The sequence below is a fragment of the Labrus mixtus genome, chromosome 1, assembly GCF_963584025.1.
Source record: "Labrus mixtus chromosome 1, fLabMix1.1, whole genome shotgun sequence".
Lineage (NCBI taxonomy): Eukaryota > Metazoa > Chordata > Actinopteri > Labriformes > Labridae > Labrus > Labrus mixtus.
Genome location: NC_083612.1, coordinates 9,959,665 through 9,987,264, shown reverse-complemented (window position 1 = coordinate 9,987,264; position 27,600 = coordinate 9,959,665). Strand labels below are relative to the sequence as shown.

Genomic DNA, 27,600 nt, shown 5'->3' with positions numbered 1-27,600 from the left:
AAAACAATAACATTTATTTATTGATTCATAGGGTATACATTTCATGATATAATAGCGATATATTGTTATTGGCAAATATACTATAATCCAATTGCATTTCTATACATAAATACAAAATCTGAGGTAGGGCCTCAAAGATTGACGATGGTGAAAATAAATAAATAAATGCATTTCACATATTTGATATATATCTTCTTTTTTTATATCTCACACCGAAATTTAAAAGATATTTTTTTGTATATATATCTAGTCTCTACTTCGAAAGCAATGGATGTCATGAGCTGTTGGAGGCACATATCTATATCCATAGGCAGCAGTACCTCATATTGAACACAGAAATATATGACATTACTCAAGTAATTAGAAATTTAACCTATGCACCCATAGGTCAGGACGATAAAGTGCCAAAAAAGACACGACAGACATAACAATAGGAATACTGGTACCATATGAGACAGACGATAAGCTATTCTGTGGTGTTATTTTGGAGATACATACAATATTCTACCATTAGAGGACATCTATAAGGCCAATGGTTACCTGAAGATGTTGTGTAACGTATTGGCGAACATCAAGGAACACTACATGGGATATGAATGGCAGTATCACAACCTCCTTTTACGCAGATGACACATTCCTTTATTCTCCTAAAGTGAGTTTTTCTGTTTTCACTACAACCCTACTTAAAGTTCTCGTTCTTTGGTTACCTTCACTGCCCAAAGTTCACTTGCAGGCAAAGCGAATTGACAGACACTTCTTCTTCTTCTTCTGCTTTTTTTTTGTTTTTTTTCTCTCCTTCGTCTGTAAGAAGGACGACAGCAAACCCCTCTTGTTTCTTAACATCATGTCCAACTTAAAGCTCCCTAAAGTAAACATGCACGGACTCTTACTGGAGAGAGGGAGACAGAAAGGACAAGGATTACTATAGATGGACATTGAGTTACAGCAACACAAACTGCACATGCAAGCTCTTCAGTGTCATATTTGATGAAACTATGTGGTTTTTTAACCGAACCCGAAGCCTTTTTTCTTTTCCTCAAAACCAAAGCAGAGAAGCCCAGTAGGAAACGGAAACATGAGGACACAACACACCAAAGTTATAGCTATTCATCTGTGGCCCTGCAGAAAGTTATTAAAATCAATCTCAGGGCATAAAAGGCTATTATCATTCAAGTATATTACTACATACTGTCCACGATATCCAACACATGATTTCAAATCCCATCCTGCTAATTCAGCCAGCCCTGCTCTAAAGTGAGTGGTTACCCCAGGATTGACTTTTTGGGGGAAATTTGTTTCACCCAGCTCAAGTTCACACTAGGTGGTCTAAGATCTGGAAACGAGAAAAAAGCAACCACACACCGGCTGAAGGCGTCCTACATTAAAACAAAAAACAGTCCTATAGACCTCCCTCGAGATCGACTCTGAGACTGACCATGCAAACATCTGATCCATAGTTAAGAAGAGTTCAGTAAACTAATAGAGACAAACACACACACACACACACAAGCATACACAGACACACATTGTAATCACGTTTGAACAAATAGAGCTTCAGACTTAACAAAAGCAACACAGAGCAAGCTAGCTATTTAACAGCAGGGGCTTTTTTTGTGCTCATTGATTGATTACGTTATTATTCAAACTGCACAACCTCTTAAATCAGATCTGTGCAACGCTTTTGTGTCAAGATTATGAAAGACATGGCTTAGAGAAATATTCAGGGAGAACGTCTGAGCGACGGTTATTGCATCCACACCTGCAGCGTCCTTTTAAAAACACTTGAGCCGCTCAATGAGTAAATGCCCGCGGTGTTAAAAGCCAATCAGGACTTTGTATCAACATGAAAATGCTTATCCAACTGGTGGAACCGTGGAGCAGACTAATTGCTTCTGAGTGGATACATGGTGTTACTTCGTAGGTAATTAGTTGGCAGTCTGTGAGAGTAAAGGTTGGCTGCCTGTCATGTCACATTTACAGAGGCTGTAAAGTCAGTTGGACTCCCGCTGAGCTGCACCAGACTCTCCTGCAAGCTGCCGTGGTGTTACACGTGGACAGGACTTTGACGCCCCTCTGACTCACTCTACAGGAGCACAAAATGTAAATACAATCTTAATTACAGTACGTTTTTTCGGCTTCTGATGGACTGAACAGTGTAGGCAAGCTGACCAGAGAGACTTTCATTTTCCGCATCAGTGTATTGACAGTGAACAGACTGGCTTGGAAAGGCAGTTCAAGTTCATTATAAAAGGCAAATTTAGATCATCCTTTTTTAAATTAATCTTAACTGACCGTGGTTTTTCTTGTAACTCTTTTTATAAAATGATTCTTGATTTAGCGCTACTCACCGCTGCATGGTCAAACACACTACTCTCATCGCTCTTGCATCCTGTTTTATTGTCATGAAGGGAGCATCTAAGCAGCAGCAGCAGCATGTAAAAAGCAAAGAGCTGCAGCGTCGAAATCATCAGGAAGTTGTTTCTTATCCTCTTGCATCACACTTGCAGACTGCTCCCGGTTATAGTTTTTTTTTTTTTTTTAAGCTTCAGAATGGCTCTATTCTCTTGTTTCCTATGCACTGAATGCGATTATTCCTACAACTACCGGAGTAGTGTGATGGAATCGAGTATACCTGAGACCCTGTTTTTCATGAGGACACACACAGAGAAGCGAGAGGCAAAAGTCTGAAAATGGCAAAGAGGTCTCCGGAGCTCTACCACAAACAACAAGAGACAAAGTACACTTCCTGGAAAAGGAGGAGGCCATTTTTTTTCTTCTAGTCTAATCGTTATCTAATCTCACACGTAGCAGCTGCTCCTAACATTGTGAGGACGCGACAACACACACACGCCTACAAGTTGAAGATTTGTTTGTTTTTTTGAAGAAGTGTACACTTTGTACAATATAATACACAGCTAGCAAACATGTGATTCAGAGAGACATAAAAACACACATACACACTCCCAATCTCTGCCTAGATAGCTCTCCTCAGCTGGAAGCTACAAATAGATGTATATCTGTATATATTTATATATTCTATACAGTAACTTTACCGATGTGATGCACGTTGTAAAGATGGTTTTCACAAAGGCTTGACAAGTTCACAACACATACAGTGATAAATGCACCGTCTAAAATATATATGCACAGGGCGACTATCAGGTCTGGTTTTGGAGATTTGTTGAGGTTAAATGGCCGTGTTATTCCCCGACTGAAGGAAGGCTAATCTACTCTAGTGTGTTTCCTACATTTGGAAATATAGCTACTTTACATTCTAGGCTAACACAATACAGGGAGGACAGGTATACGACTTGATAAATAGACAAAGAGAGAGAGAGAGGGTATCACAAATGGTCCCTCGGATTCAGAGAGGGAAAAATAAGGTTGAGCTTCTATCCTACTGCAGATCCATCCTGACCAGAGTGTATCTATTCAAAGTGGTAATCAGGATGCATTCGCTACTCTACTGGGATGTAGGAGGCAATTGCTGATTTTGTAATCTATTTTTGACAAAGCAAGTGCGACTGAGCAACAGCTAGTGTGAATAATACATATATGTATATATATATATATATATACATACTCCTGGATAGGAACAAAATGTGATGCCAATGCATACTGTGTTGATTTTTTTTTTTTTTCCCGAGGCAGTTGATATTATTTGTATTGCAGATGGAAATTTGTACAGAGATGGAACAAAACACAGATCCCCGCCGAGCTCGTTGAAGCGCTGTTTCTCTGTCGCTCAATTTTCTTTTTGTTTTCCTGTGTCTGCTTCCACCGTAATGATTCATTACCTCTACACACCAAGATGACAGCACACACGCTCACAAAACCACGCACACAGTCACTCACACACACACACACACACACACACACACACACACACACACACACACACACACACACACACACACAGGACTCCATAGGGAGCAGCTACGGTGAGTCTAATATTGCAAGTGCAGTCTGAGCTGTGTCATTTTATGACACAATTTTTCTCTTGGAATAAAGATCCCTGGGAAGGGTTCTGGAGTAATCAGTGGTCATGTGTGGAAGGCGATGATAGCCCATTAACCGAGTACAAAGCAGCAGTGGAGGAGTAGACCTCCACCTGTGAAAACCCACTCCTTCATACGAGAGGAGAGGAAGTGGTAAAGAAAGGGAGCCTGTTTCCATATCCACATTACAGGGAGGAAGACAGGAAGCAAAGAGGGTAAGGAACGGGAAGGAGAAAATGGGATGGTAGGAAGGAGAAAAAGAGGTGAAGGTCTCCTTCCTCGTTGTGCCCCCACCCCCACCCCCCCTGCAGGGGTCGGGTTTGTTGGATCTGGTGCTGCAGAGGCAGCTGCTACTGGTAGGAGCCGAGCTGGAAGTCCTTGGGGGGCAGTTTGAGGCCCAGCGAGTTGGTTCCCAGAGGGTCCATCATGTTCTTGTAGCGTTCTCCACGATGCTTCATCAAGAAGGGACCCCAGTCGGGCTGCGGAGAGCAGACCAGTTTCAGGCGCTGCAGGAGGAGAGGCAACATAAAGGGGGTTAAACACGGCCAGTCAGGATACATCATGTCGTATCTGTGGGAGCCTCGTGGATGCAGCCTTAAAGGTCAAAAGTGAAATCAATAATAGATACCCTAACAACTGCATTCTTTTAATGGAGGCGGTGGCTGTTCTGGTTACCAAAGAAATCTGATTATACGCAAGGCTCAACACATTTTCACACACCAAACATGGCCACTTGCTCGATGGCCCAGAGATAAAGTCGTAAAGTGTAGATAACACTCTAGTGTGACTTTGGCTCTTGCAGGGCTCCTCACTCTAAACTAAACTAACTCTAAACCCAGTTTTGACTTTAATTAAACTTTTGAGCAAACTTTACTGATTATTTTAAGTTTTGTAAAACATCAGTATCATTACAAGAACAAAGTCAGTAGATTGAACTTTTCAGCCAAGATGTGCAATACTGCTCACTGTCACTAATCATATTCTGTAGTGGTAACCAGTGGTGATTCCAGAGTCTGTTGGGGCCCAAGGCAAAAATTAATTGGGGGGGCCCCTCCAACCAGAGTTCATTACCAGTATATCTCCCAGTTTCCTGACGATTACTCGTCTTCCTCTTTCCTTTTTTACTTTCTAGTCTCCTTCGGTGACTATTATCACTATGATAATAATGCATGCCACGCTTAGCAGGGCAACGAGAGGGAGTGCTGTCAGATTACAATTTGTACTCTTTGGTTTTGTTCTGTTTTGTTCCTAATTTGATTTCTGTATCATATTCATGATTGTTGAGACAGTTATTCTGTCTCTTGTATTTCAATGTAAAGCACATTGAGCTTACCTGTAATGAAATGTGCTTTATAAATAAACGTTATATTCAATCGCGCGGCCAAGAAAACCAATCAAACCAATGTGTGGCTTTAATGTATATATCTAAGGGATTCATTCCTGACATCCTCACTTGAGCAAAACGCTGACCCCATACTGACAAATCTCGATTCTCCAGTTATCAAGGCCCCTGCTGGAGAATGTGTGGGGGAATGAGACGCACACTGTGAAGTTTCTTTGGGATTTAAGTGCTACACTTTATTCTATAAATGCACTTCACTTATGCCTTGTGTAAAACTTTTCCGCAATTTCCACAAGGGTACAATTATGTGCATGGCCGGCTGATCTTGCTAGCTTTTTATTCTATTGCCGAGAGTGTCTCACAGTTCAAGTGTTTCTGGTTCTTTTATTCATGTTTTATTGTTAACTAGGTCGTCCATTTTGATAGATTTCTTTGTCATATTTTTGTCACATGTGTGACACTGTCTTGATGTAAAAACTGATTTCAGTACTTTACACTTTGTGATCATATCAAAAGAAAGAACAGTGTTGAGTCTTTTTGCATGTGAAACGTCATCCAAACATATGGGATGTTTGAAGATGTTTTGCAGCATCCACGATGAGTCAAAACTATAAAGATGCTACATTCGTTACAGTCGGGCAAAGATCTGAAGTGAAAGAGAAAATTGGGAGGAAGGTTTGTGATTGAGGCGGCTGTCAGAGCTGCTGAGGGAGCGGAGACGTAAGGAGAGGAAGCCACGATCATCATCATCCATTAATCAGAGTATTTAAAAGAGACCCGCCGGACTCCCAGAAAAATGTCCAAATTAATACTCCGGCAGCAGCCAGCAGCCTGCCTCCCCTGCTAATGAACGAAGGATGAGACTATTGATTTCCCCGACAGCGTGTGTGAGTGTGTGGAGCTGTGTGTGTGTGTGTGTGTGTGTGTGTGTGTGTGTGTGTGTCTGTGTGTGTGTGTGTGTGTGTGTGTCTGTGTGTCTGTGTGTGTGGGCAAAGCAGACAAAAACAAAACATACGTGACACTGTCTCCTCGCAACTTTGTCTCTATTATTACCTCAGAGAGGGTGCCTGGTGCGAGGTACATCTTAATTAAGAACATGATGGGGATCCAGATGACGGAGCAGGTGACCATGAGCCAGCCCATAACCATGGACCAGTTGGGGTAGGTGTAGTCCTCGTACGTCATCACCTTCCACTGGTACAGACTCAGCCCTAGGATGCCCTGCACGGACAGGGGAAACAAGGGAAATGTACGTCATATAAGGGGCTTTCTCTTATACCATCAGGGTCTTCTTCTGCAGTGTCCTTGACAAAGTCCCGTCCATATCCACAGGACTCAGAAACTCAATATGAAGTTTTCAGACTTGCATCATTCATCACTTTCAAATGTGTTTCCTTCTATAGAAGAAAACTGCAGTCATAAGTCAACAATGTTTAATGATGAGCTGTGCGAGGCGGGAACTCAAATTTCTGTTGTAGAGCTAAATCTGTGCACGCTGTAATTTGTCATGTTTTGGAAAGAGGTGCACAAATATTTTTGTAGAAAAGTTATTTTTAAAATGACATAAAATCACTTTTTAAGAAACACAAAAAAAACCGGCTAAATCCATTGTTTCTATTCTAAAGAAACATCTTAGAAGTCCTGTCTCCGAGGCTCTAGTTGCAGTGGGAAAAAAAGAGAGAAAAGAAAATCTACTTCTGGAGTCTTTTTTTTTTTTTTTTTTCATAAGCGGATTCGTAGCACTATTTGTTTGGACCAGAAAATAGAGGCGGTTTTAAAGGTCCCATATTATGCTTTTTATGGTTTTATATGCTCTTTAGTGTGTTTTCCAAGTGTCCTGTGCATGTTTAGGCACATCTATGTGCAAAAATTCATAGTCCGCGGAAGCTTCTCCTACGTCCTCCTGTTAGCTGTAGCATTAGCTGCATACAACGCTCGGTTCTAGCCCCCCTCGATAAAAACTTGTCAGTGCGGCGTCATTGTCAGTGTGAGATCACTGATCTAAGTCCATTGGCTCGTTGTGGCCCAGCAGCTCATGTTGAAATTTCCGAGACGTGTGCTGAGCAACTGACCAATAACGACAGAGCGGATCGGCAGACCAATCAGAGCAGACTTGGCCCACGTGGGGTCTAACAGTGGGGGCTCAGCAGAGTGCAGCTGACGGACTCAGAGCGTAGAGGGAGCAAGGAGGAGCAGTACGTGAAAACAGACACTTTTTTCGGACTTTAGCTATTGTGAACGTACAAAAGTAGTTACATAGATTAAATATACGAACCCCAAAAAGGGCATAATATGGGCTCTTTAAGGCTCCCCCACATGGCTGATTTGCCCCTGGCCCTTCAGTTTGCCAGAGCTATGTTGAAGTGCTGCTTCTCTGACAACAATGCAGCAGCCAGTATGTCCACCTTCTAAGTTTAGATACTGGTCGTGAATGCTCTGGATTTGTTCTGATCAGAGAAGGTAGGCGGTTTTAAGGCACCCCCAAAAGGCTGTTTTGGACACCCCTCGGTTTGCCAGGCAAACACCAAACCAACAGGTGTTGCAGCGAAGGAAGCGGGCAAGCAAACTGGTTCAGGCATTACTCATTATACCCGACCTAAAAATCGTCTGCATGTTTCTAATAAGCTCCACGAGCAAAAACGAGCTCAAAACTAGGATCAATATTGGAGATGCTTTTAAAAAATGGAGAGGTTAGAACACAGAAAGGTTTACAGACCAATGCAGAGCTGGATAAACACTGAAGCTTCAGTGTCCACAACAAGCATCGACTCTAGAGGAAGGGGCGAGAGCTCTCTCCAATGTTTTGAATTATTTGGACTGCAGTACCCATTTTAAACGCTAGGTGTCAGAGTTACATACTGATCCTTTAATGTGATTTTTTTTAAATATTTTTATTTTTATTTTAGTGTTTCTTTTTCCATTTGTTGTGATGCTTTTGATGTCTTGTATGAAGCACTTTGCTGACATGTGCTACAGTAAGAAACTGTCCTTGTCTTACTTGTAAATTTTGTAAAAAAAACAGCTTAAATGGTTGTTTTCCTTCTGCTGCGGCCTGATGTTGCTTCACTATGTCTTTTTTTCCCACAGACTGTACAACAAATGTCTTTCCAATTACCTATATTGAACTGTTAATACGAGGAGAAAGCCGAGTCCACTGTTCCATATAAAGACGAAGATGGCTAACAGAGACCTTCATTTTTACTTTCAGTTCGCTGAATACAAAAAAAAGGGACCTGAGAAGGAGCCCACCTTATCTCTACAGTACATTTGGCTGAGAAAGATTACAAAAAGTGGGGAAAAAGGCAAACAAACAGAGAAAAACAGGCCAACAGAAATGTATTAGCCGGAGGTTGTGCTTCAATGAGCTCCCAGAGGAGAGCTGCAGTCCCTCGAGAGCAGCAGGATGACCAGCCGGCCCGATGCTGCTCCATTTGTCATCGTCACCTCTGTTTCTGGAGCTTCCATTACCATCACTAACGTTAATGCTGGCCAGTTTTCAATACTGTGTGCTCTAATTTACAGCTTCGGGTGCACAGCATGCGGCAATTAAGCATACACCGATTTAACAGAAATGAGTGTTGTGGATGTAAATGTATTTGTGTATTTGCAGCAGCAGTACTTACGTCACACCGACTATTTGGCAGCGACTATTATGAAGAACACAAACAACTGGAAATGGCAGGAAGAAATACTTTTTTCAGTTTTAGTGTAACAAGAGCAATTTCTTTCTGGTTCCTTTCCAACTGCAAATCAATGAACTTGGAAGACAGGAGCGGAAATGGAAACATTATAAGCGACGCATGTCAATGTGTGTCTGGAGAAGAGTGTGTGTCTGTGTGTGTGTGAGAGAGAGAGAGAGAGAGAGAGAGAGAGAGAGAGAGAGAGAGAGAGGATGAGCAGAGCAGAGAAAGTAAACAAACATACCGTCAGAATGGTTGGAGTCACAAAGGCCCAGCAGATCCTCCAGAATCGGTTTGGCTGGAAACCAATCATCATTTCAATGTCCTCGCAAAATCTCTGCAGACCTGCCGAGAGAAAGAGAGGAAATAAAAATAAGAGAAGAGAAATAGAAAGTCAGACGGATGGGACGCAGAGAGTGACCTGGGTTTAATAAGGTGCCTTAAAAAAAAAAAGGACAGGGACTTTAAAGCCATCCTCTTGAGTGAGAGAGAGAGTGTGTGTGTGTGTGTGTGTGTGTGTGTGTGTGTGTGTGTGTGTGTGTGTGTGTGTGTGCATTAGAGAGAGAGCCAGGGAGAGAATATCAGTTTCTGTCGTCCCTGAGAAAAAGCAAAAGAGGGAGCAGATGGCTTCATTCCTCAGCTTTTATTGACGGATAACAGTGAGTGACATGAAGAGGCAGAGTTGCACAATCATTTCAATATGTCACCTGTACTGATGCTCTGACAAACTGGAGGAGAGCTGCTTGCTCTGCTCCTAACAGCCTTCTGACACACACCTGAGCCCGCCGCCTGCATCTGTGACCTATACGTCACAACAGAGACACCTAGTGGGCACTGATGGAACACCATTCAGAAAACAACAGGGGGGGGAATAATTTTCCAACATGACCAACTTCAAATTGATCAAGTAAAGATCAAGTAAAAAACTGTTTTTTTTTTTTACCCTTTTGGTGGAAACAATTTTATTCTGTCAGATGTTTTTTTTCTATAAATGCTGCTGGCCTAAAAAGCTGAAATGTAAATAAATGATCATAAGAGCTCCACTTTTAAGCAGCACTAAATGTGACTAGATCCTGAAAAGAACTAGACTGTCGGTATGTTGTGGGATGTAACAAACATTAAAGCCTCTGGTGGCCATCACAGGACTCTCAAGCCGTCTTCACAAATGCACTCCTTAAAATTTCTAGAGAACTTCAGGAGGACAGCCCCTGAAATCTCCCTGACGAGGTCGTTTACACATGCACCTCACAGCACGAGACCACTGCAGTCTGACATGAAGGGAGCAGGGGGATCTACTGAGGCATCAAGCAATGAGATGAAGTGGCGGTCAAAGCAACAGAGTCCGCTATAAGACGCATTAATTTGAATATTTGCCTTTGTATCATTGCTATGTGTAGTTTGACAGAATAGGCCTATAGCAACAAAGCAGTGACGAACAGCATACTGACAAACAGAAAACATAATGCAGAAGTTTAATTGTGTGCACAGAGATTTGCGTGCATACAGTCTATGGTCGTGCAACGATCGCAGGGAATAACCTCGCTTGAGGTGAATTCTCCTGATTATATCCTGCTGCATTCTCACATCAGCTCACTCAGACGTCATGTGAAAAAAATATGAAGGGGCTGGCAGGAGACACTCTGCATAAAGTTAGAGTGAAAAATGTGGCTGTTTGCGTTCACACATGCAGCTCACCCTGGGCACTTTAGGAGTTTTTCAGGGGTTTTGTGCAAGTGTGAAGGCGCGTTCAGTCTTTTTCAAATCACCCTTACAACCTCTTTTTTTACATGCAGTTGAGGGTCTTCAACATCGAGTGTCATCTCAAACCTCTGAGTGTCAGCTAGGAGTGAGTTGTCAAAAACTGTGACTCTGCACCGATGAAGGCTTCATGGCAATTTGTTACACACCGTTTGTTGTTATGGAAGACACTCCATAATATTAAAACTACCAATAACTACTTTAAATACATTTTATTTTTGTAACGTTTGTGTTCATGGCATTCTGAAGTATTCATATTTGCAGGGACGGTTTGTTAAAACTGAGCAGCTTGGTTATGTGTAGACAACAGTAATGTGTTAGAAAACTGAATGACACCAAGGAATCTTGGGAGTGATTCTTTTCTTAATGAGGACGGGAATAATAAGTCTGACTGTTAATGATGAAGTGTTATTGTTTCCTCCTGAGAGCAGGGTGTTCGTAAAGCTCGTCGCTGTACCCGATCCCAACACCTTGTAAGAAGGATGCTTCATTCAGCTGTCAGTGTGATTTCAAACTGAGTTAATGACATTACATAGACGAAGTGGGATAGTTCTAATTTGAAAAAAAAGGCCCAGTTTCATCTTTACTTACCATAGAGGTAGGAAATCCCGACCAGCTCGAAGATAGCAATGATGACCAGAGAGTAGGAAGCTGCGAATGTGTCGACCAGCTGCAGCATGTACATCCCGCTCTGTCGAACATAAACATACAAAAACAATTCAAGGCTTTATCTTACAATGATACCCATCAACTTTCTCACTGTCCGGATCATAAGAACTGACATGTATGAATCCTATTTTTGGAGCAGTTTTTTTTCCCCTCTGAAGTTTTTTTGCAGGATTTTAATAAGACTCTGTAGTTCCACTCGCTGAGCCTGTCCTCTGAAGGCCACGACTCGCTTTAAAATGCAGAAATCTGTCGGCTTATTTCCAAGAAAAAGTCCAAGGCGAGCAGAATGCTAAAAGCGTCCCTTTGATGTGGTGTCAGTGAGGATAGATGTGTGTTTTTGGGTCAGTGTCGTACCTCTGTGATCATGGGAAATCCCAGGACGAAGAAGCAGGCGCAGCAGCACAGGGTGAACACAGGTTTGTGTTTCCTCAAGTATTTGGGGAACTCGTCGGACACGGAGGTTACGATGGTTTCAATGGTGGCAAACTGGGACACGAATGAGTGAGAGGAAAAAAAAGCAGGAAGACAAATAAGCCAGGAGAGGAGTGGGAAAATATAAAAAAAAAAAAAAAAAGGGGGAGAGAGGACAAGAAGGGATGAAGGAGAGAAAAGTCAGAATTTTTAGTTTGATCACATTTAATATAAGATGTTTAACTACGATTGCAATTTTTTCCTAAAAATATATTGAATTAAATTCTTTAAAGTAACAGATCATCACATTAAATGCTGCAGGTAAACTCAAGGATCAAACCAACAGATGTGTGATTTTACACAACAATTAAAACAGGTATTTTACAATAGTACAGCTCTTATATTCATTCTTAGCTGCAATGAAAATATCCTTTTTCTTAGTGGGTTATATGTTCATTTTTCACCAATATAATGATGCATATATACATGTGCTGCAGACAGCACTGTGAGTATCGTAGACAACGGAGACAGAGCGCACTCTGTTGGACAAATTGTATAATGACAGCACTGAATCATCCAAATTGTTGTTTTCTGCATTACATGATCTGTACAACAAAAGTCATGTCAGCAGTTACAGGAAAACAAAAACACAGATGCTGATATGTCTTTGATATACTAATATCTGCTGATATGTAGAAGTCAGGTTCTGCAGCCGATACTGATTGGAGGTCTCCTCTACAGACACACTGAAAAGTTTCCAATCAGGCCAGTTTGCAGCAGCACTTAACTTCTAACTGAAAAAGGTTTACGATGGTAGAAAAGAACAAGCAGCAAGAGTTCCAGTTTAACTCAGGTAGTTGCAAGTGACCCATATGCAGAGGCCACAGTCCTCGACACACTGGCCTCAGCCCTTTGATGCATGACTACCTCACATTTCCTCTCGCTGCAGCCCGGCAAAAAAAAAAATTAGAAAGGCCTACAAATAATCTTACATTATTCTCTCTCTCAAAAAAGAAGACGAAATAGAGGAGCAGCTGCTCCGGTGTTGTGAGGCATTTGCTTTCAGTGTTGCTTCCTGAGCAGGAAACACATTATTATACATTTTAGATTACAATCAGGAGAGCTGACAGGTGGAGTCTGTGTGGAGATTAGCGAAAGCAACAAGAAGGTAAAAAGGCCTCATAACCCAGGAGGAGAGCAGTAGATGAATATATAAACAAGTAAGGAAGTTTGTGTGCTGTGTTAACGTGTTTGCTGTAGAAACTCGTTAGCAGCGAGCTATCTGCCGCCGCTCCTCTCCTCTCCTCGCCTTCCTCCTGAGCTCCCAAAACTAATTTCCCGTCAACATCCCAAGCCTATTATCGCCCGAGCTGCTTTCTACAACAAAGCCACCATCAGCCCACTCCTCGGAGCCGCCGCTGCCAAAGCAAAGTAACATCATCATTTACTGTTGCTGTTGACTCGTGTCTTAATGTGCCACTGTGCCCTCTGCTCCTCCCGCTCGCCTCAGGAGCATCACGGAGCGCGGCGAGGAGTGAGTGTTTTCATCTGCGTTTGTTTGCCCAGGATTGTACCTGAAGGTGCTCTGGACTCGGAAAGTGTTTGTTCGCCGAAGTAACAGAAGGGGATGAATGAGTGCGGTACCTCACACACAATTAGAGTTTGAGAACAAGTTCTGCACTTAAAAAGCTGCGTTAGCCAAACATAGGCGACTTGAGGGATTCAAAACAACAACAAACTGATATTAAACTAGAAAAAAATGACCTTATATCCAGCTTCACCAGACACCGGGCGAGTTAGTAAGGTTAGATTTCACTAATTTAAAGTCTTTTTTGTGCCTTAAAGAATTAACCTTTTGTCTCTTTTTCGCTCCCCTAACACCATAGCGACATATCTCCATGGTATTTATTAGGTCATTTTGAACTCTAGCTGTGGTCTGTTCCAGGAAGTTGGTGTTTGGTTGGGTTATCAGAGATCTTTGGCATAAAACATCATGTATACTGCTGAAAAACAAGCCTGATGTAATCAGAGTTTACAGGAAAAACCATATAACGAGCTTAAAGGTGCTAAAACGAGAGTTACGTCTGTAACTACGGTTCTATGAATTCTGGATGACCGCCAAGAGCTCTCTGTCACTCGGGATCTCGGCGAGAAGATTCTGTAGGGTCGTCTCACGTGATGACGCAGGATATTTAAGCGACGTCGTGCGTCATCCCAGGTCACATGTGACTTTGTTGATATTAAAGAGAACATATTATCCCCCCTTTTCCACCTTCTCAAACAGTCCCCCTGTGGTCTAAATGAAACATCTGTGCTGTGCTTTGGTCAAAATATAACATGAATCAAGCACCAGAGGAGGTTTGTGACCCTGTATAAACCAGCTATCTCAGAACGCTCCGTTTTGGTGTGTGTGTCTCTTTAAATGCAATGAGCCCCACCCCTGAGTTTTCCCGGTAGACATCACTCCTCTGAAGCAAGAATAATAATGATGAACCTGCGCAAAAGTTTTGTTCAAGGCTGGAGGTGGAGTCCATGGGTGGAGATACCAGGGGAGGTGAGGGTTTTTTTTTTTACCAGAATCCCACTGTGACATCACAAGGAGATCATTTTTCTCTGTGTTGTAAGACTTATGCAGACCACAAACAAAGGACTGGATGGGTTTATTTCACATTTTGTGGGTCGGTAGACACTCAGGTTACCCAAATTTATGCAAATTTATGCGGTGAGGAAGAATGAAATAGAACGGACCGTAGAGTGGTAGGGGACAACATCGAGTGTGACATTTCTCTGTGGCTGTGTCACTTTGAGCGACACCTCGCAGATTATACCATCCTTTTTGATCCATTGTTAACGCACTCATATTTATCATCGCAGCTTTAAAAGTTCATTAAATCAGATTTTACATATATTACTTTTTCTGAAGGAAAATAATCTAGATTGAAATTGAAGGGTTTTTTTTACAAGCAATGGAAGTTGGTGGCTGGATTTTTAGTGTTAGAGATCACATGTAACAGGTGAGAACATGTGAAGATAATACTCCCTCTAAGCCTTTAATGCCAGATGGCCTAGCGGTTATGTCTCATGCCGCATGTACAGAGGTTGTTGTCCTCGTTGCAGCGACTGTGTGTTTGAATCCGACTAGGCCCTTCGCTGCGTGTCATCCCTCACTCTCTCTCTGCTCCAAACATTTCCTGTCTCTCTCCAGCTGTCCTCTCTAATGAAGGCAAAACTAGCCAGAAAAATAACTTGGGAAAAAAAAGTCATAGTTGGGGGGAAAAAAGGCTGAAATCCGCCGTGATGTCTGCAAACACAGTTAGGAACTTTAAAGCTGGAACCTCCTCACTTCAATGTGATGCTCTTAAACTGAACTCAAACTTTGTGTTACATCAGCGTTGTTGTGAGAAAACTTTAAGGTCAACTTCATTTCACTCAATCCAATCACACAGAGCCCCCCTCCCTCTGCTCGAGTACCCGGAGAGCTCGAGCGCTTCAGCTGAAATCAGTCACAGTGGGTGGTGTGTACGGGTAATTATGTTAATTGGGTCAATGCATGCAGCGTTTATACTTAGCTGGATGGTGGAACCAAAGTGAAGTGTCTACTTCACAGCAAACCAAAGTCAAGAGCCTCTTGTTACTTATATAAAGATCGTGAATGTTGTGAAACTTCAAAGTTCAAAAATGGAAACACACTGTGTGCAAACAGATGTTCTCTCCAACACAAACACACAAAGGATAATAGAATTTACTATCATTATTAGAGGGACAAAACCGGACAGTTGCTTCTAAAACACAATCCCTATAGCTCTTTTGTTTCCCCTGACTTTATCATTAAATTAAATGACAATGTGCTTAAGAGAAGCTTGTTGGATGATGATGATGATGATGATGATGCTGTTTACTGTGTCACATTCTTCTTCTTTGTTGAATTTATTGGCCGTTTAAACTATTTTTGCGTCGCTGTGATTTAGTGATAAGGTTGGCTGGGGAAACGCAAGCAAGATCAGGATTTACAGTACCAAACCGTACTAAACCAGACTGAACCAAACCTGACCGCTTGGTGGAAAACGGTGTCTTAAGTTTCACATGTACAGTTTAGTTCAATCTCAATGCTCCAATCACTCTCACTTGTTGCAGCAGCAGGCTGATGTGACGAGACAAATGCTGAGAAAAACACACTTCACACTACCTGCTGAGCATTAAACAGAAGAATTTAGCAACTAGCTGGTGAGGAACCTGGAACATAAAGTAGACAAAGAAACATTTACTATTAAGATTTTGTGAACACCAACCTAGAGTTGAAGTGAGAATAAATCTATAATCTATAAGGATTATAACGTTGCTATGTGTCTGCTGGATGTGTAACTGGGGGTGGTGGGAAAACAAGTGATTGTGGAGTTCTTCTGCCCCCTGGTGGCCAAAATACAATTTAGAAAATTGTCTTGTATTGATTCAGATGAGCAGTTGAGTGTAACTCTGAACCCTTTACATCTATTACAGAGCTGTTAATGGAGGCTCATGTGTTCAGCTGAGCTTAAAAAAAAAGACTGAAAGCAGGACTCAGCTACATGCTAAGCTAACTTCATCCAGAGAACAAAAAGTTCACCTTCCAATGACTCAAATACCTCAGGATGGTTGCTCAGCGTGGTCAAAGTAGATGATGCTCTTGGAAAACATGGGGAGATGTGAAATGATTTTTCCATTATAATAAAGGCCTTTTAAGTATTTTCTTTCCTCATTTTTAGATTTCTGTTAGAGTGTCTGGTTTCCCCCCTCCAACACCTCCTTATTGTCTTAGCTTCTTTATTTGAACAAGTGTCGACAGAAGGCTTTTTTTGATGTAGGAATATTTAGTGTTAGTAGCACTTACTTGTTAATTACTGGACACATTAACTACTTGCAGCATCAGCTCTGTTCATAGTGTGTCTCTTTACTAGAACGATGAAACTCAGCTGATTTGAGTTTAGTTTGTTTGTGGCTGGTTTTGCACCTAACGACACAAGCCATGTTATTAACAACAAAATAAGCTGAAAGGAGTTTTCTAACCCTCCGTTTCATTCTTTTGCCACATTAATATTCTGGACTTAAGTTATCACATGAAGACAAACTTGTGTTTTTATAACTGTGTCACGTTTATCTGTACAAGCCGAGTTCTTTAATGTCGGATTGTCTTTGAAACTAGCGCACACAGAGATGTTAAACCATAAAATGTCCTTTACTTTTTCATCTTCATAATAAGGATATATTATGCACTTAAGACACACACACACATAGACACACACACACACACACACACACACACACACACACACACACACACACACACACAAATTGAAGGAGCAATGGTTACCATGGTATCCAGGCCAAGAGTCAGGAGCATGAGGAAGAAGATGATCGCCCAGAAAGGAGAGAGGGGGAGTCTGGTCAGAGCCTCTGGATACACCACGAATGCAATGCCTGGACCTGAAGCACACACACAAACGATTACACATAAATGAGGAAGCACACACACGCATGCACGCATGCAAACACACACACACACAGACACACACACACACACACACACACACACACACACACACACACACAGACACACACAGACACAGACACACACTGTGTATCCACAGCAGATACAAAGATGTCCAGGTGTGTTTTTCAGTGAGCAGTGTCAAACTGCTGCTGCATGCTGCTGCTTTGGTATCTTACCTTCATCTGCCACCTTCTCTATCGGCACTTTGAGCTCATGTGCCATGAAACCAATGACCGAGAAGATGACAAACCCAGCAAATATACTGGTGGCACTGTTTGTACATGTCACAATAATAGTGTCCCTGCAGAGGGAAAGGAGGAAAGAGAGAAAAAAAACACAGAGGCTGATTACGCATTTACATTCTTCAGTAACTAAAAGACTTTATTTTTTACATATGATAACACACTTTGTTTTGACACAGTCATCACTGGCTTGTGCTAAAAAAAATAGAAGATGCAATGGCGCCCTCTGGTGGCAGAAATACACACTGTGCAAATAAAAGGTCCTATAAAGCATTTGGCACTTGCAGTAATTGTACACAAGGGGGCGCAGTGCTATAACTATTGGGTAATGTTTCTATTTTATAAGATAAAGATAACAGCCATTGGCTTGAAACGTAAGTTGATGCAATGACTTTGCTTTATTTTATATTAATGCAGGGCCGTTGAGTATTTCATGTGTTAAGAATATGTTCATGTGCACTTAAAGAAAGGAGTGTATCTACACTGTAACTGATGAGAAAAGGCTTCTTAAGACTGTAATTGTAGTCAAAGCACTTTTTCTCAAAAAACATATATGAATCGCATCACACAGTATTTTATAGTGTATGAATTTCAGTGTTTCTAGAGAAAGTACCTTCATATAGTTTGAGTTAAGCAAGAGTTTGTTCAATGAAATATATCTCTGATGTTAAACACAATCGATAAGGAGACACTTGAGGTGAGAGACAACAAGAAAAACTGATCAGCAGGCTGCAAAGAGAGACGTTTTATTACTGACATTTTCTATCATACAGAGACATCTGTGGTGACAGTTGGGTTAATTCTGCCAGGAGAGTAGTTTACCTTTTGTGTGTTTACCTGTAGCAGTTATTGTGAAACTTATTGTAGGAGGACAGAGTGATGAGGCCTCCCCAAGCAGCCGACAGAGAGAAGAAGATCTGAGTGGCTGCGTCTTTCCACACCTGACGAGGGGAAAGAGACAGAGCTGCAGGTAAAAGGAAACCCGGTGTGACATACAGTACAGCCCGGCTTAGCTCAACAGGAGGGTGTGACGTACCTTTGCGTCGCACAGTTTCTCCCACTTTGGTGTGATAAAGTAAAGGATGCCATCGAAGGCTCCAGGCAGGGTCACTCCTCTGATCAGCAGGATGACCAGCACCACATAGGGAAATGTGGCTGTGAAATAGACAACCTGAGCAGAAAGGAGACGAGAGGAGGAAAGATGAGGAGATGGCACAAGAATAGTGGGGATTCATGGATATCAGAGGTCTTAACAAAGAATACTATTTAATGAAGCACCTGTTCTTTAACACATTACTCACTCTCTGAACAATATGCATCATTCATTTTTACTTTGTAGATATTTTGTCTCTATAGTCCTAAACTTTATCTAGCTGTTACAAAATTCCATCCATCCATCTTTCATCTGAACCGCTTCTCCCGTTCAGGGTTGTGGCGGGCCGGAGCCAATCCCAGCTGTCACTGGGCGAGAGGTGGGGTACTCCTAACCAGGAACATCCTGGATTTGAGGCAACAGTGCTAACCACTGCACCAGCATGCATCCTGGTAAAATAATATTTCTTAAAGAGTACATTTTGAGTGACTATTTCCTAAATAGATAAACACCTCAGACAGCAACAGCCAACATATAAACTGTTACCAATGTAGGTCTCTAAATATGACCACTGTGCATGTTGCATCTATGTCCAGTAGAGGGCGTCGTATTACAATAATTCAACCTGAATGAATTAAAATGTGTCCTCATGCATTTGGTCAAAAGCATTAATTCATCCCCTCAAGCAAAGGAGAAAATAAGTTCACCAAAATATGCAGATGAAACATGTCACCCAAAAAACATTCTATTTTTAAATGTAGGAAAATAATTATGCAAATATGAAAGCATCCCAATTTGTTGTTCAAAGTAAACAGTCAAATGTAAAACCTCACTGATAAATGAAGGGAAGTGCTGAGAACAGAAGTGTGTGAGCAGATGACATATGTCAGGTTTAAGTCTGAACATTTGTCTGGTTTCAAGGTCACATATTATCTTCATGTTCGACAAGTTTAAATCATACTCAGAGTTTCCCAAAACATGTGAGGTTTGTTCTAAATCCCTCTATTTCAGCCCTTCTCAGAACAGGCTGTTTCTGTGTCTGTAGCTTTAAATGTAAATGAACTGTGTCTGACCACGCCCCCTCTCTGGAAGGACTTGGACAGCTCTGGCTTTCTTGCATCATGTCCTATTGTTTACGGTGAGAAGGCAGACTCAGAGGGCAGAACACACACCTAGCTGTGGGAGTGTCACCCACCTGGGGGAGGGGTTACTGCCCTTTGTGATGTCATGAAGGGAAAATCTCCAAACGGCCTGTTTGAGCAAACATTTTCTGAAAAGTGGAGCAGGCAGAAGGTGGAGAGGATGGACTTTTCTCATAATTGGGGGGTTTGTAGACAGACTAGGGACTCATATTGTTAGAAAACCATTTTGCATAATATGTGATCTTTAATACTTGTTCATTTGCACTGTTAAATGTATGACTCATTGAGTAACCCTGGTGAAGGAGTTTTATTGGTGATTTAGAGATTCTGAAACTAAAATGAATCTTCTGAATGTGCCTTACATTGTCATGTATGAGAAGTTTGTTTTTTTATTAAAAATTTTGAATAAAGAAAGTCATAAAAAAAGTTTGTTTAAAAAAAAATTGGGTCACCACCAGAGATTTAAAGATCAAGATTCTCCAAACATCCCCCCCCCCCCCCCCCCAGATGATTGGTTTACAGGGTCTTTGTGTTGTCTTACCTTTCCTGATGACTTGATTCCTTTGGCTAAAGAGAGGTAGACGATGATCCAGGCCAGACACAGAGCGCCAGCTAGAGGCCAGCGGATGTCTCCTGGATACTCTATTCCTTTAGAGATGTGCAACACGTTATACCTGCAAGGATTCAGACAGAAAAGCTCAATAAAATTAACATAATACATCATGCAAAAGATCCAAGCTAAATTTGTACAATGAAAGTCTTTTAATCATTAAGTCGTAGAAGTCTTTTCTTCTCCATTTAACAATTTCTGTCAGGGCAATGAGATCATCTCAAGCTGTCGCCGACACAAGTGAACATGATACAAGAATTCATATTTAATCAAGTCAAATTATTCCGTCTTGTTTCAGGATCAATTTCTTAAAAAGCACAGAAAATAATACATTCTATTACTTGTAACACTGGAAGATTTTTAAACTTGTTAAGTGAGTTTCATGATAAGAGAGATATCTGTCAACACCACAAGTTTTGTGGATCTTTGTGTGTGTGTGTGAATTTCAAAGGTTTTTTGGTTTTCTATTGGACAAAATATGTAGACAATTAAATACAATGGAATGCCATGAGCATAGTAAACTTGAATTCTTCTTTATTTCTTTTGTAACTGGTTGAACGACCAGGCTTAGGTTGTGTTCTAGTTGTCTCCTTTTCTTTGTTTTTCTCAGTTTTTGTTGTAGTGGTTTTTCTTACTCAAAACTACTCTTATATTACATAAGAACCCCGTCGAACTTGTCTCTGTATGTTTCAAAACTCAATAAAAAAAAGTGTTGTACAAAAAAAAAAAAAAACTTTAATTCTTCTAAAGTCTGGAGTGTGACTCACTTGAAGTACTCCTCACTGGGGCTGACGTAGGTCTTGTTTCCGTCCACAGTCATGTTGAGCAGTTTGCTCAGGTTTCCAACAGCGTTTGCGGACAGACAGAAAGTGGAGTTCTTCACTGAGGTGATGTTTCTGTCCCGCAGGATGCACGTGTCTGTTCCGATCAGAAACCAACACACGTCACGGTGGGAGAGACGGACAGAGAGCTGCTGTGGGGCAGTGCTAACTGTCCGCTCAGGGTTTGAACATTTAAACTTAAAGCAGGAGTGAACACACAGATCTGATGTGGAGGAGAGGATGCTGATTGGAGGGCTGCTTGTGAGGATCCTCAGTGAGAAACATGTTAGATTTTTTTTCTTCCCCCCTCTTGTAGATAAACAGCCAGATATGAATCTATGTGAGCGATTTTACTCTGTAGTTTATTCCATATTCTTGGAAAGGGAAAGATAAGAAAACCTGTTTTTCTGTTGACAATTTTTCAAGACGACAGTTCACGGGGAAAAAAGAAACTTCTTTAACATGATGGACATTGTTTTATTCTGGTTCACTGAATGTAAGATTCACCCTGGTCTATATGTGTGAAACCCAGGTCACAATATATACAACAAATACGTCTAATAATTATGAATCTAAAATGATGTATTATTTGTGACACTGAGAATTAAATGTCTTTCACAGCGTACTTAAATCCTGCAATACTTTATGTTAAATCTTGTGTGATTATGTTGACCAATCAGAGCACTTGTTTGCGTCATGTACAGGAAGCTGTGAAAATGTTTTCACTCAAATTGTATATGTAAAAAAAAAACATGTTAGATGACACTGTGAATGCAAACACGCCCATGTACTATAAGCCATAACTATTATAAAACACATTGAAGGTTATGTGTTTGTTTTATACAAAATTAGAACATTTGCTTCGTTTTTCTATTTGTATGCATGTCTTTAGCATCACGTTTGTAACATTTTCCCACCTTATATAAGCAGACATATGTTGATGTTAATGCATGTTACATAATTCACCGCTTCATGAATCATTTTATTGTAACTTTAAATTGCTGTGTGATGTTATTGTTTTTAGCTGTGTGAATATTTTGTGGCTATTCTTTCATCTGTAAGGCTCAGAGTGGCAGAGAGAGAAAGTGCTGAATGGCCTGCAGTATCGTGTAACAGCCAGCAGGGGTCAGTCTCGCGCTCACTGCAGCACTGCAGCAGCTCAGTCAGTACAGTAAATTTGTCAAGCAAGCAGTTTTTTTGTGCTGAACTTACACAATCGCTAGAGGCAAATATTACACGAAAATGAGCGGAATTTCGATATTTATTCGACGCACATCGACATCTAACACACGCACGCGCATTTTCTCACAGTCCAAACAGGATTTGTATCTGCACTTTCATTAAAAAAAAAAAAAATCAGAGAAAGACAGAGTGCTGCAGCTGGAAATTACAGATTCACAGGATAAAAACGCAATAATGTGCCTCCCTCAAACAAAAGTAGAATCGAAAATATATCTGATATTTGTTTTAATCTGTCACACTGAGGCCTTGCTTGAATTATCATAGGAAAGAAAAATCCCATCACATAGATAAAGTGGAGGGCTCTAAATTTAAAGTGTTTTTGAGGGTGAAAACACCGCAGAGATCACAGGTCAGGATTCATTATACTGCAGGACACCTCAGCTGAGGGAGTCATGACGCATTGCGCAATGTGGAGAGATAGAGAGGGGTACTTCTGGTGTGTGCGTGTAAAAGTGTGTGTGAAGGTGTGTGTGTGTGTGTGTGTGTGTCTTACCTAACAGCAGCATGTCTTTGTCCTTACATTCCACCGTGTTCCACTCATTCCTACAGTTAGCCCATGGCAGTGAGCCCTTCAACGAAGCGAACAGGTAGTACAGTGTCCAGCACATAATAATATTATAGTATATGGCTATCAAGACAGATATTATCAACATGGCAATCCCGCAACCTAAAATAAATAAATGAGACGAAATATATAAATTACTCTTAAGAAAAGTGGAGAACTCGTAATGTTACAAATGAGTTTTTATTATTGATTATTATTCATTACTTGTTTAGTGGTGACAGTTTACCTTGCAGAGCTGGGATGCATTTCCACACTGACACGGGCCCCTGGCTGGCAAACTGGCCCAGAGACACCTCCAGTAAAAAGATTGGGATCCCGGCAATGCCCAACATAGTCAGGTAGGGGATCAAAAAAGCTCCTGCAGGGAAATCAAATAAAGGAGGCTACAGAAGGAAGCTTAAGAGCCGGGAAAAAAGCTTCAAACCAACAGCAATATTTGGATAAATAACTATGACTATGTCTGCTGATAAAAAAAAGAAGCACAAAAAGCGTACAGTAGAGGACAAAATACATACAATTCCTGCCATTATATTACGTTATAATAATGATTATATTAATAGCTATATTTACAACATGATTGCATTACAAGTATATTTTATTCTGGGATTTTTTCTCTTCTTTCTCTGCATTATTTTTATTTTTTTTTCCTCATGAGAATAAATAATAAAAATCCTGTAAAGTCTAAGATTTTTCTTTTCTTATTATTTCGTGGATTATTTGTGACCTGGTTGAAGGCCTATAAGGATAACAGTCAGAGAGAAACATTATGAAACTTTCACTCTAAACGGGGCAAATTGTGATTTTTCTGAAGTGCTTTTTCGTTTGTTTCTGTCACGGTTGGAGTCATAGCCTCGAACGCTTACCTCCACCATTTTGGAAGGCAAGGTAAGGAAACCTCCACACGTTCCCCAGTCCCACCGCATAGCCAACCATGGACAGAATAAAATCCAGTTTATTGGACCAGTTTCCTCTGGCCTTATTCTCATCTCCTCCCTCGTCCTCTTCTTCAGCCTAAGAGGAGAAACACTTCCATGTATTTATTCTCCAAAACACCACACTCTTAGCCTAAAACCATTAGAAATATAATCATTAAAAAAAACACTCATTCACTGAGGATAACAACGACTCTTCAGTCCTCAACAACAATCGTTAAGAATCCGAAAACACATTAATTAACGACAAAAAGAAACCTTGAAATATTTGCGTAATATATGCGTGAGGGAATTAAATACATTTTTCCTGCAGTGTCACTAGGCCTTAATATGAAGGGAATTTGCCTTCATGTTAATTTTCTTCACAGTACAGCTGCGTTTGACTACCAGACTCTAGCACCAGCTGTCCAATGACCAAAGTCTTTATGTAGGCCAAAACTATTCCGACCATTATTGCCACAAAGAAAATGCGTTTCAAATAAAATCCAAAATGTCAGAGATACAAACATGTAAAAAAATATGTTTTGCTGATTGGCCACTATAATAAACATGGCTGCAATTACAAAGATGCGTAATTACAGCTGCACCGCAGGATCTGAACAAATTCATAAACGATGCTGCATGAATATTCAGACACAAAAAGCATCATGCATGGGAATGTGTGTGTGTGTGTGTGTGTGTGTGTGTGTGTGTGTGTGTGTGTGTGTGTGTGTGTGTGTGTGTGTGTGTGTGTGTGTGTGTGTGTAAATGTGTGAGAAAGGAGGGGAGTTCCCTCGCGGGGATTGGAGACAATCCGCAGTCTCATGTAATACGGAGCTGTCCTATCAGCCGGATAACACCTGGGCTTCTGGGCCATACCAAGTGCGTGCGCAGCGAGCAGGGAACACCGAAAATACCGCGAGAGTTTGATTGCCTTTTTCTTCACCCGTTTTGTATCTGTGAGCAAAGAGCAACCAAACAAATAATCTGAAGTCGGTTGATTTCCTCTAATGTAATTCGTTTAGTTCAGGGTTAATATCCCCTCTTGGAATATCTGCAGATGTTAACCACACTCATTATTTAATAACACCTCCGTTTTGTATTCCGAAAATTTAGCTGACATAAGCAGGTTTGAAAGTTTTGTAGGCTCATCAGATTGGTGCAGATGGATCAGGACAGGATGCCGCGCAGAGCTGGGGCGCCAAATTGCTCAGGATCCACCCAAAGTATAGGCTGCTCCCCAATCACGCCACTTCAGCTTGTACACATGTTAGTGCACATTTTATAGCCATTCATTCATCATGTTTAAGCTAAATAAACTGCTGAAAGGTTAATTTTCCAAAATCCTGACTCACACGAAATCAAATAATCAAACAAATTCAGCCACTGTCTATTCGAATAGTTAACAAGTCTTTAACATCCCTATAATGAGCGATCGGTTATGGCCTTGTAATGATCACCTATTTTTTTAGTCTATGCTCAGTAAAGCCTGAAGCCTTCACTGATTCATTTTGGAAGTCATACGGCTAAAATTAAACACTTTTTTTTACGCACAAAACAACCAAACCAGTGACTTCTAAATCTATTTTAAGGAGACACAAATCAATAAATAAAAACTCGATTTCCCTCTCTCACTCCACCACGCATCAACAGCACAGATCTACTACAGCTCTGCATGACGATTACAGCTCCCAAAGGGTTTGCACCTTCCCTGTTTGGAGGCAGCAGGTTAATCCAGTCAGCTTTTCTTTTTTTTCCCATCAACATCCACCCCGCACCTGCCTCCAGCCGCTCCGCTCTCCGTTAAGGAAACGGTTCATTTAGCTGACTTACCCCCGTCACGGTGCCGGGCTGAACAGACGTGTTCCCATCTGTTCCCAGTATGATGGTGGTCTGGCTCATAGCCGTCCAGTTGCCCACGGTGTTGTTCTGCTCCGTGGTGGCCCGGAGCGGGTCGATGTACGGGGCAGACCCCCCGCGGGCAGACCCGGCGGAATCCTTCCTAAAGGCCGAATTTGCAGCCATGGATCCAGGGACGGGTGGCGGGTTATTTTTAAACGTCCCATACGCTTTATTGCTGTCCTGCTCTGCCTGTTTATTTTCCGTGGGACAAAAAGTTTTGCCCTCGTTGCAGGGGGGAGGCGGCTGAGGCGCCGGGTGATGGTGAGGGGAGGGCTGGGCGCACGCAGCACTGTTGTCCGGTTTGTTTGCTGTAAATCCCGCAGCTCCGTCAGGCTGCTGCGTCGGGATGTAGCCGGTGGGATGGCTGGGCGGCTGTTTGGCCATGTTGCTCTGGTCAGAGAAATCCTGGAACATGAAGGGACAGATCAGCAAGAGAAAAAGCTGCAGGACGGCAGAAAGCGAAAAGCTGTGAAGCTGCAGCAACACATCTCTGCTCTGGGACTAAAAAAATCTCAATTCTATTTCTGCAACGTTTTTCTGCAGCATGGTCTGGCTGCTCTATAGTTTCAGCTCACAGTCCACAGAGTGTTTTTTTTTTTCCTGTGTGTGTGCGTGTAAGCGTGTGTGTGTGTGTGTTAGAGGGGAGGGGGTTGCTTTGCTTCTCCGGTTCTCGCTTTCTGCAAGATTCTTTAATTTTACGGCCCATTTCCCCCTCATGTCATTCAGCCACACACATCCACTGATTTTTATGGGCAATAGACAAGCTGCTGCGGGTCTCTCGGTGTAGCTCCGCTCTCCCCGGCAGGCATGCGAGATCGCCGGCGTTAAAGCAGTGAGCGGACCCGGGGCGGGGGAATTACAAATGACTCCCTAAAATGTAGCCTTTAGGGGGAGGGGAAAGAAACCGAAGAGCATCCAGATTCGAAAAAATAGGATGAGCTGTATTTCAAAAATAGCTGTTAATTGATTGATACTTAGTAGTGTTGTAAATTAGACGGGGAACTGCACCTGGTTGTAATCAGTTTTGCTTAAACAGAGAACAAATTGATGTAAAATAGTAGGAATAAGTATGCTGTATCCAACTAAAATATGAAATATTTGCCACGACAAAAATGTAATATCCCGTAATAAATGCTTTTATGAAAGACAACCGGCTTCTGTTTGGAAAAGGGAGAAAATAAAGTTTTAAATACAGGGATGCATTTCAGCACCTCGGACAGCGAAAGTACCTAAACATGCCAAACTGCTGTTCAAAAAGTGTCAAAATAACAAGAATAGAGCTCAGGATAAGTTCATTACACAGATGAAACTGCAGCTGGAAAAGTAAGAAAAAAGTGTGTTGGGACACTCACCATTTTGTGCAGAGCTCTGCTGGCAGGCTGGAAACAGCTGTAAAAAAAAAGAGAGAGGAGGAGAGGACTGGGAGAGGACTGCTTGTATCCGTGCAAAGCACCAAGTGCAAAGCTTTTCTATAGCTCCGTGAGAAAGAGTCGAGTTTGCGTCAGTGCCGAGCAAGGTGCCCTTCGCGTGACATTTTCTTGATAATAGGAGTTTGATAAATCATTGGCCTTGGTTTCGGATTTTTAAAGGGACAACAGGAGCCAAGACGACAGGGGCGCGTGTGTGCGTGCGTGGATTGTGTGCGTTCTGGGTTTACGCACGGTGCATGCGTGAGAACTGGACGGAC

General features: G+C 41.7%; 1 protein-coding gene across 2 annotated transcripts; it reads right to left on the bottom strand.

Annotated features, from left to right (window-relative positions):
- On the bottom strand, nt 1-27,587 carry slc6a5 (solute carrier family 6 member 5). Of its 2 annotated transcripts, XM_061060974.1 has the most exons (16): nt 27,266-27,587; nt 25,845-26,318; nt 23,964-24,111; nt 23,327-23,458; nt 23,029-23,202; nt 21,240-21,390; nt 20,404-20,536; nt 18,664-18,798; nt 18,465-18,568; nt 17,562-17,686; nt 17,206-17,318; nt 11,802-11,933; nt 11,370-11,469; nt 9,265-9,365; nt 6,394-6,561; nt 1-4,504 (listed from the first exon to the last, which is right to left on the bottom strand). In XM_061060974.1, exons 1-16 carry the CDS (start codon nt 27,266-27,268, stop codon nt 4,349-4,351), a joined length of 2,349 nt encoding a protein of 782 aa, XP_060916957.1. In that variant the 5' UTR covers nt 27,269-27,587; the 3' UTR covers nt 1-4,348. The 2 variants fall into 2 exon arrangements, with proteins under 2 accessions (XP_060916957.1, XP_060916871.1); XM_061060888.1 differs by lacking the exon at nt 27,266-27,587 and having other exon boundaries at nt 25,845-26,327.
- Between the last annotated feature and the right edge of the window lie 13 nt (nt 27,588-27,600).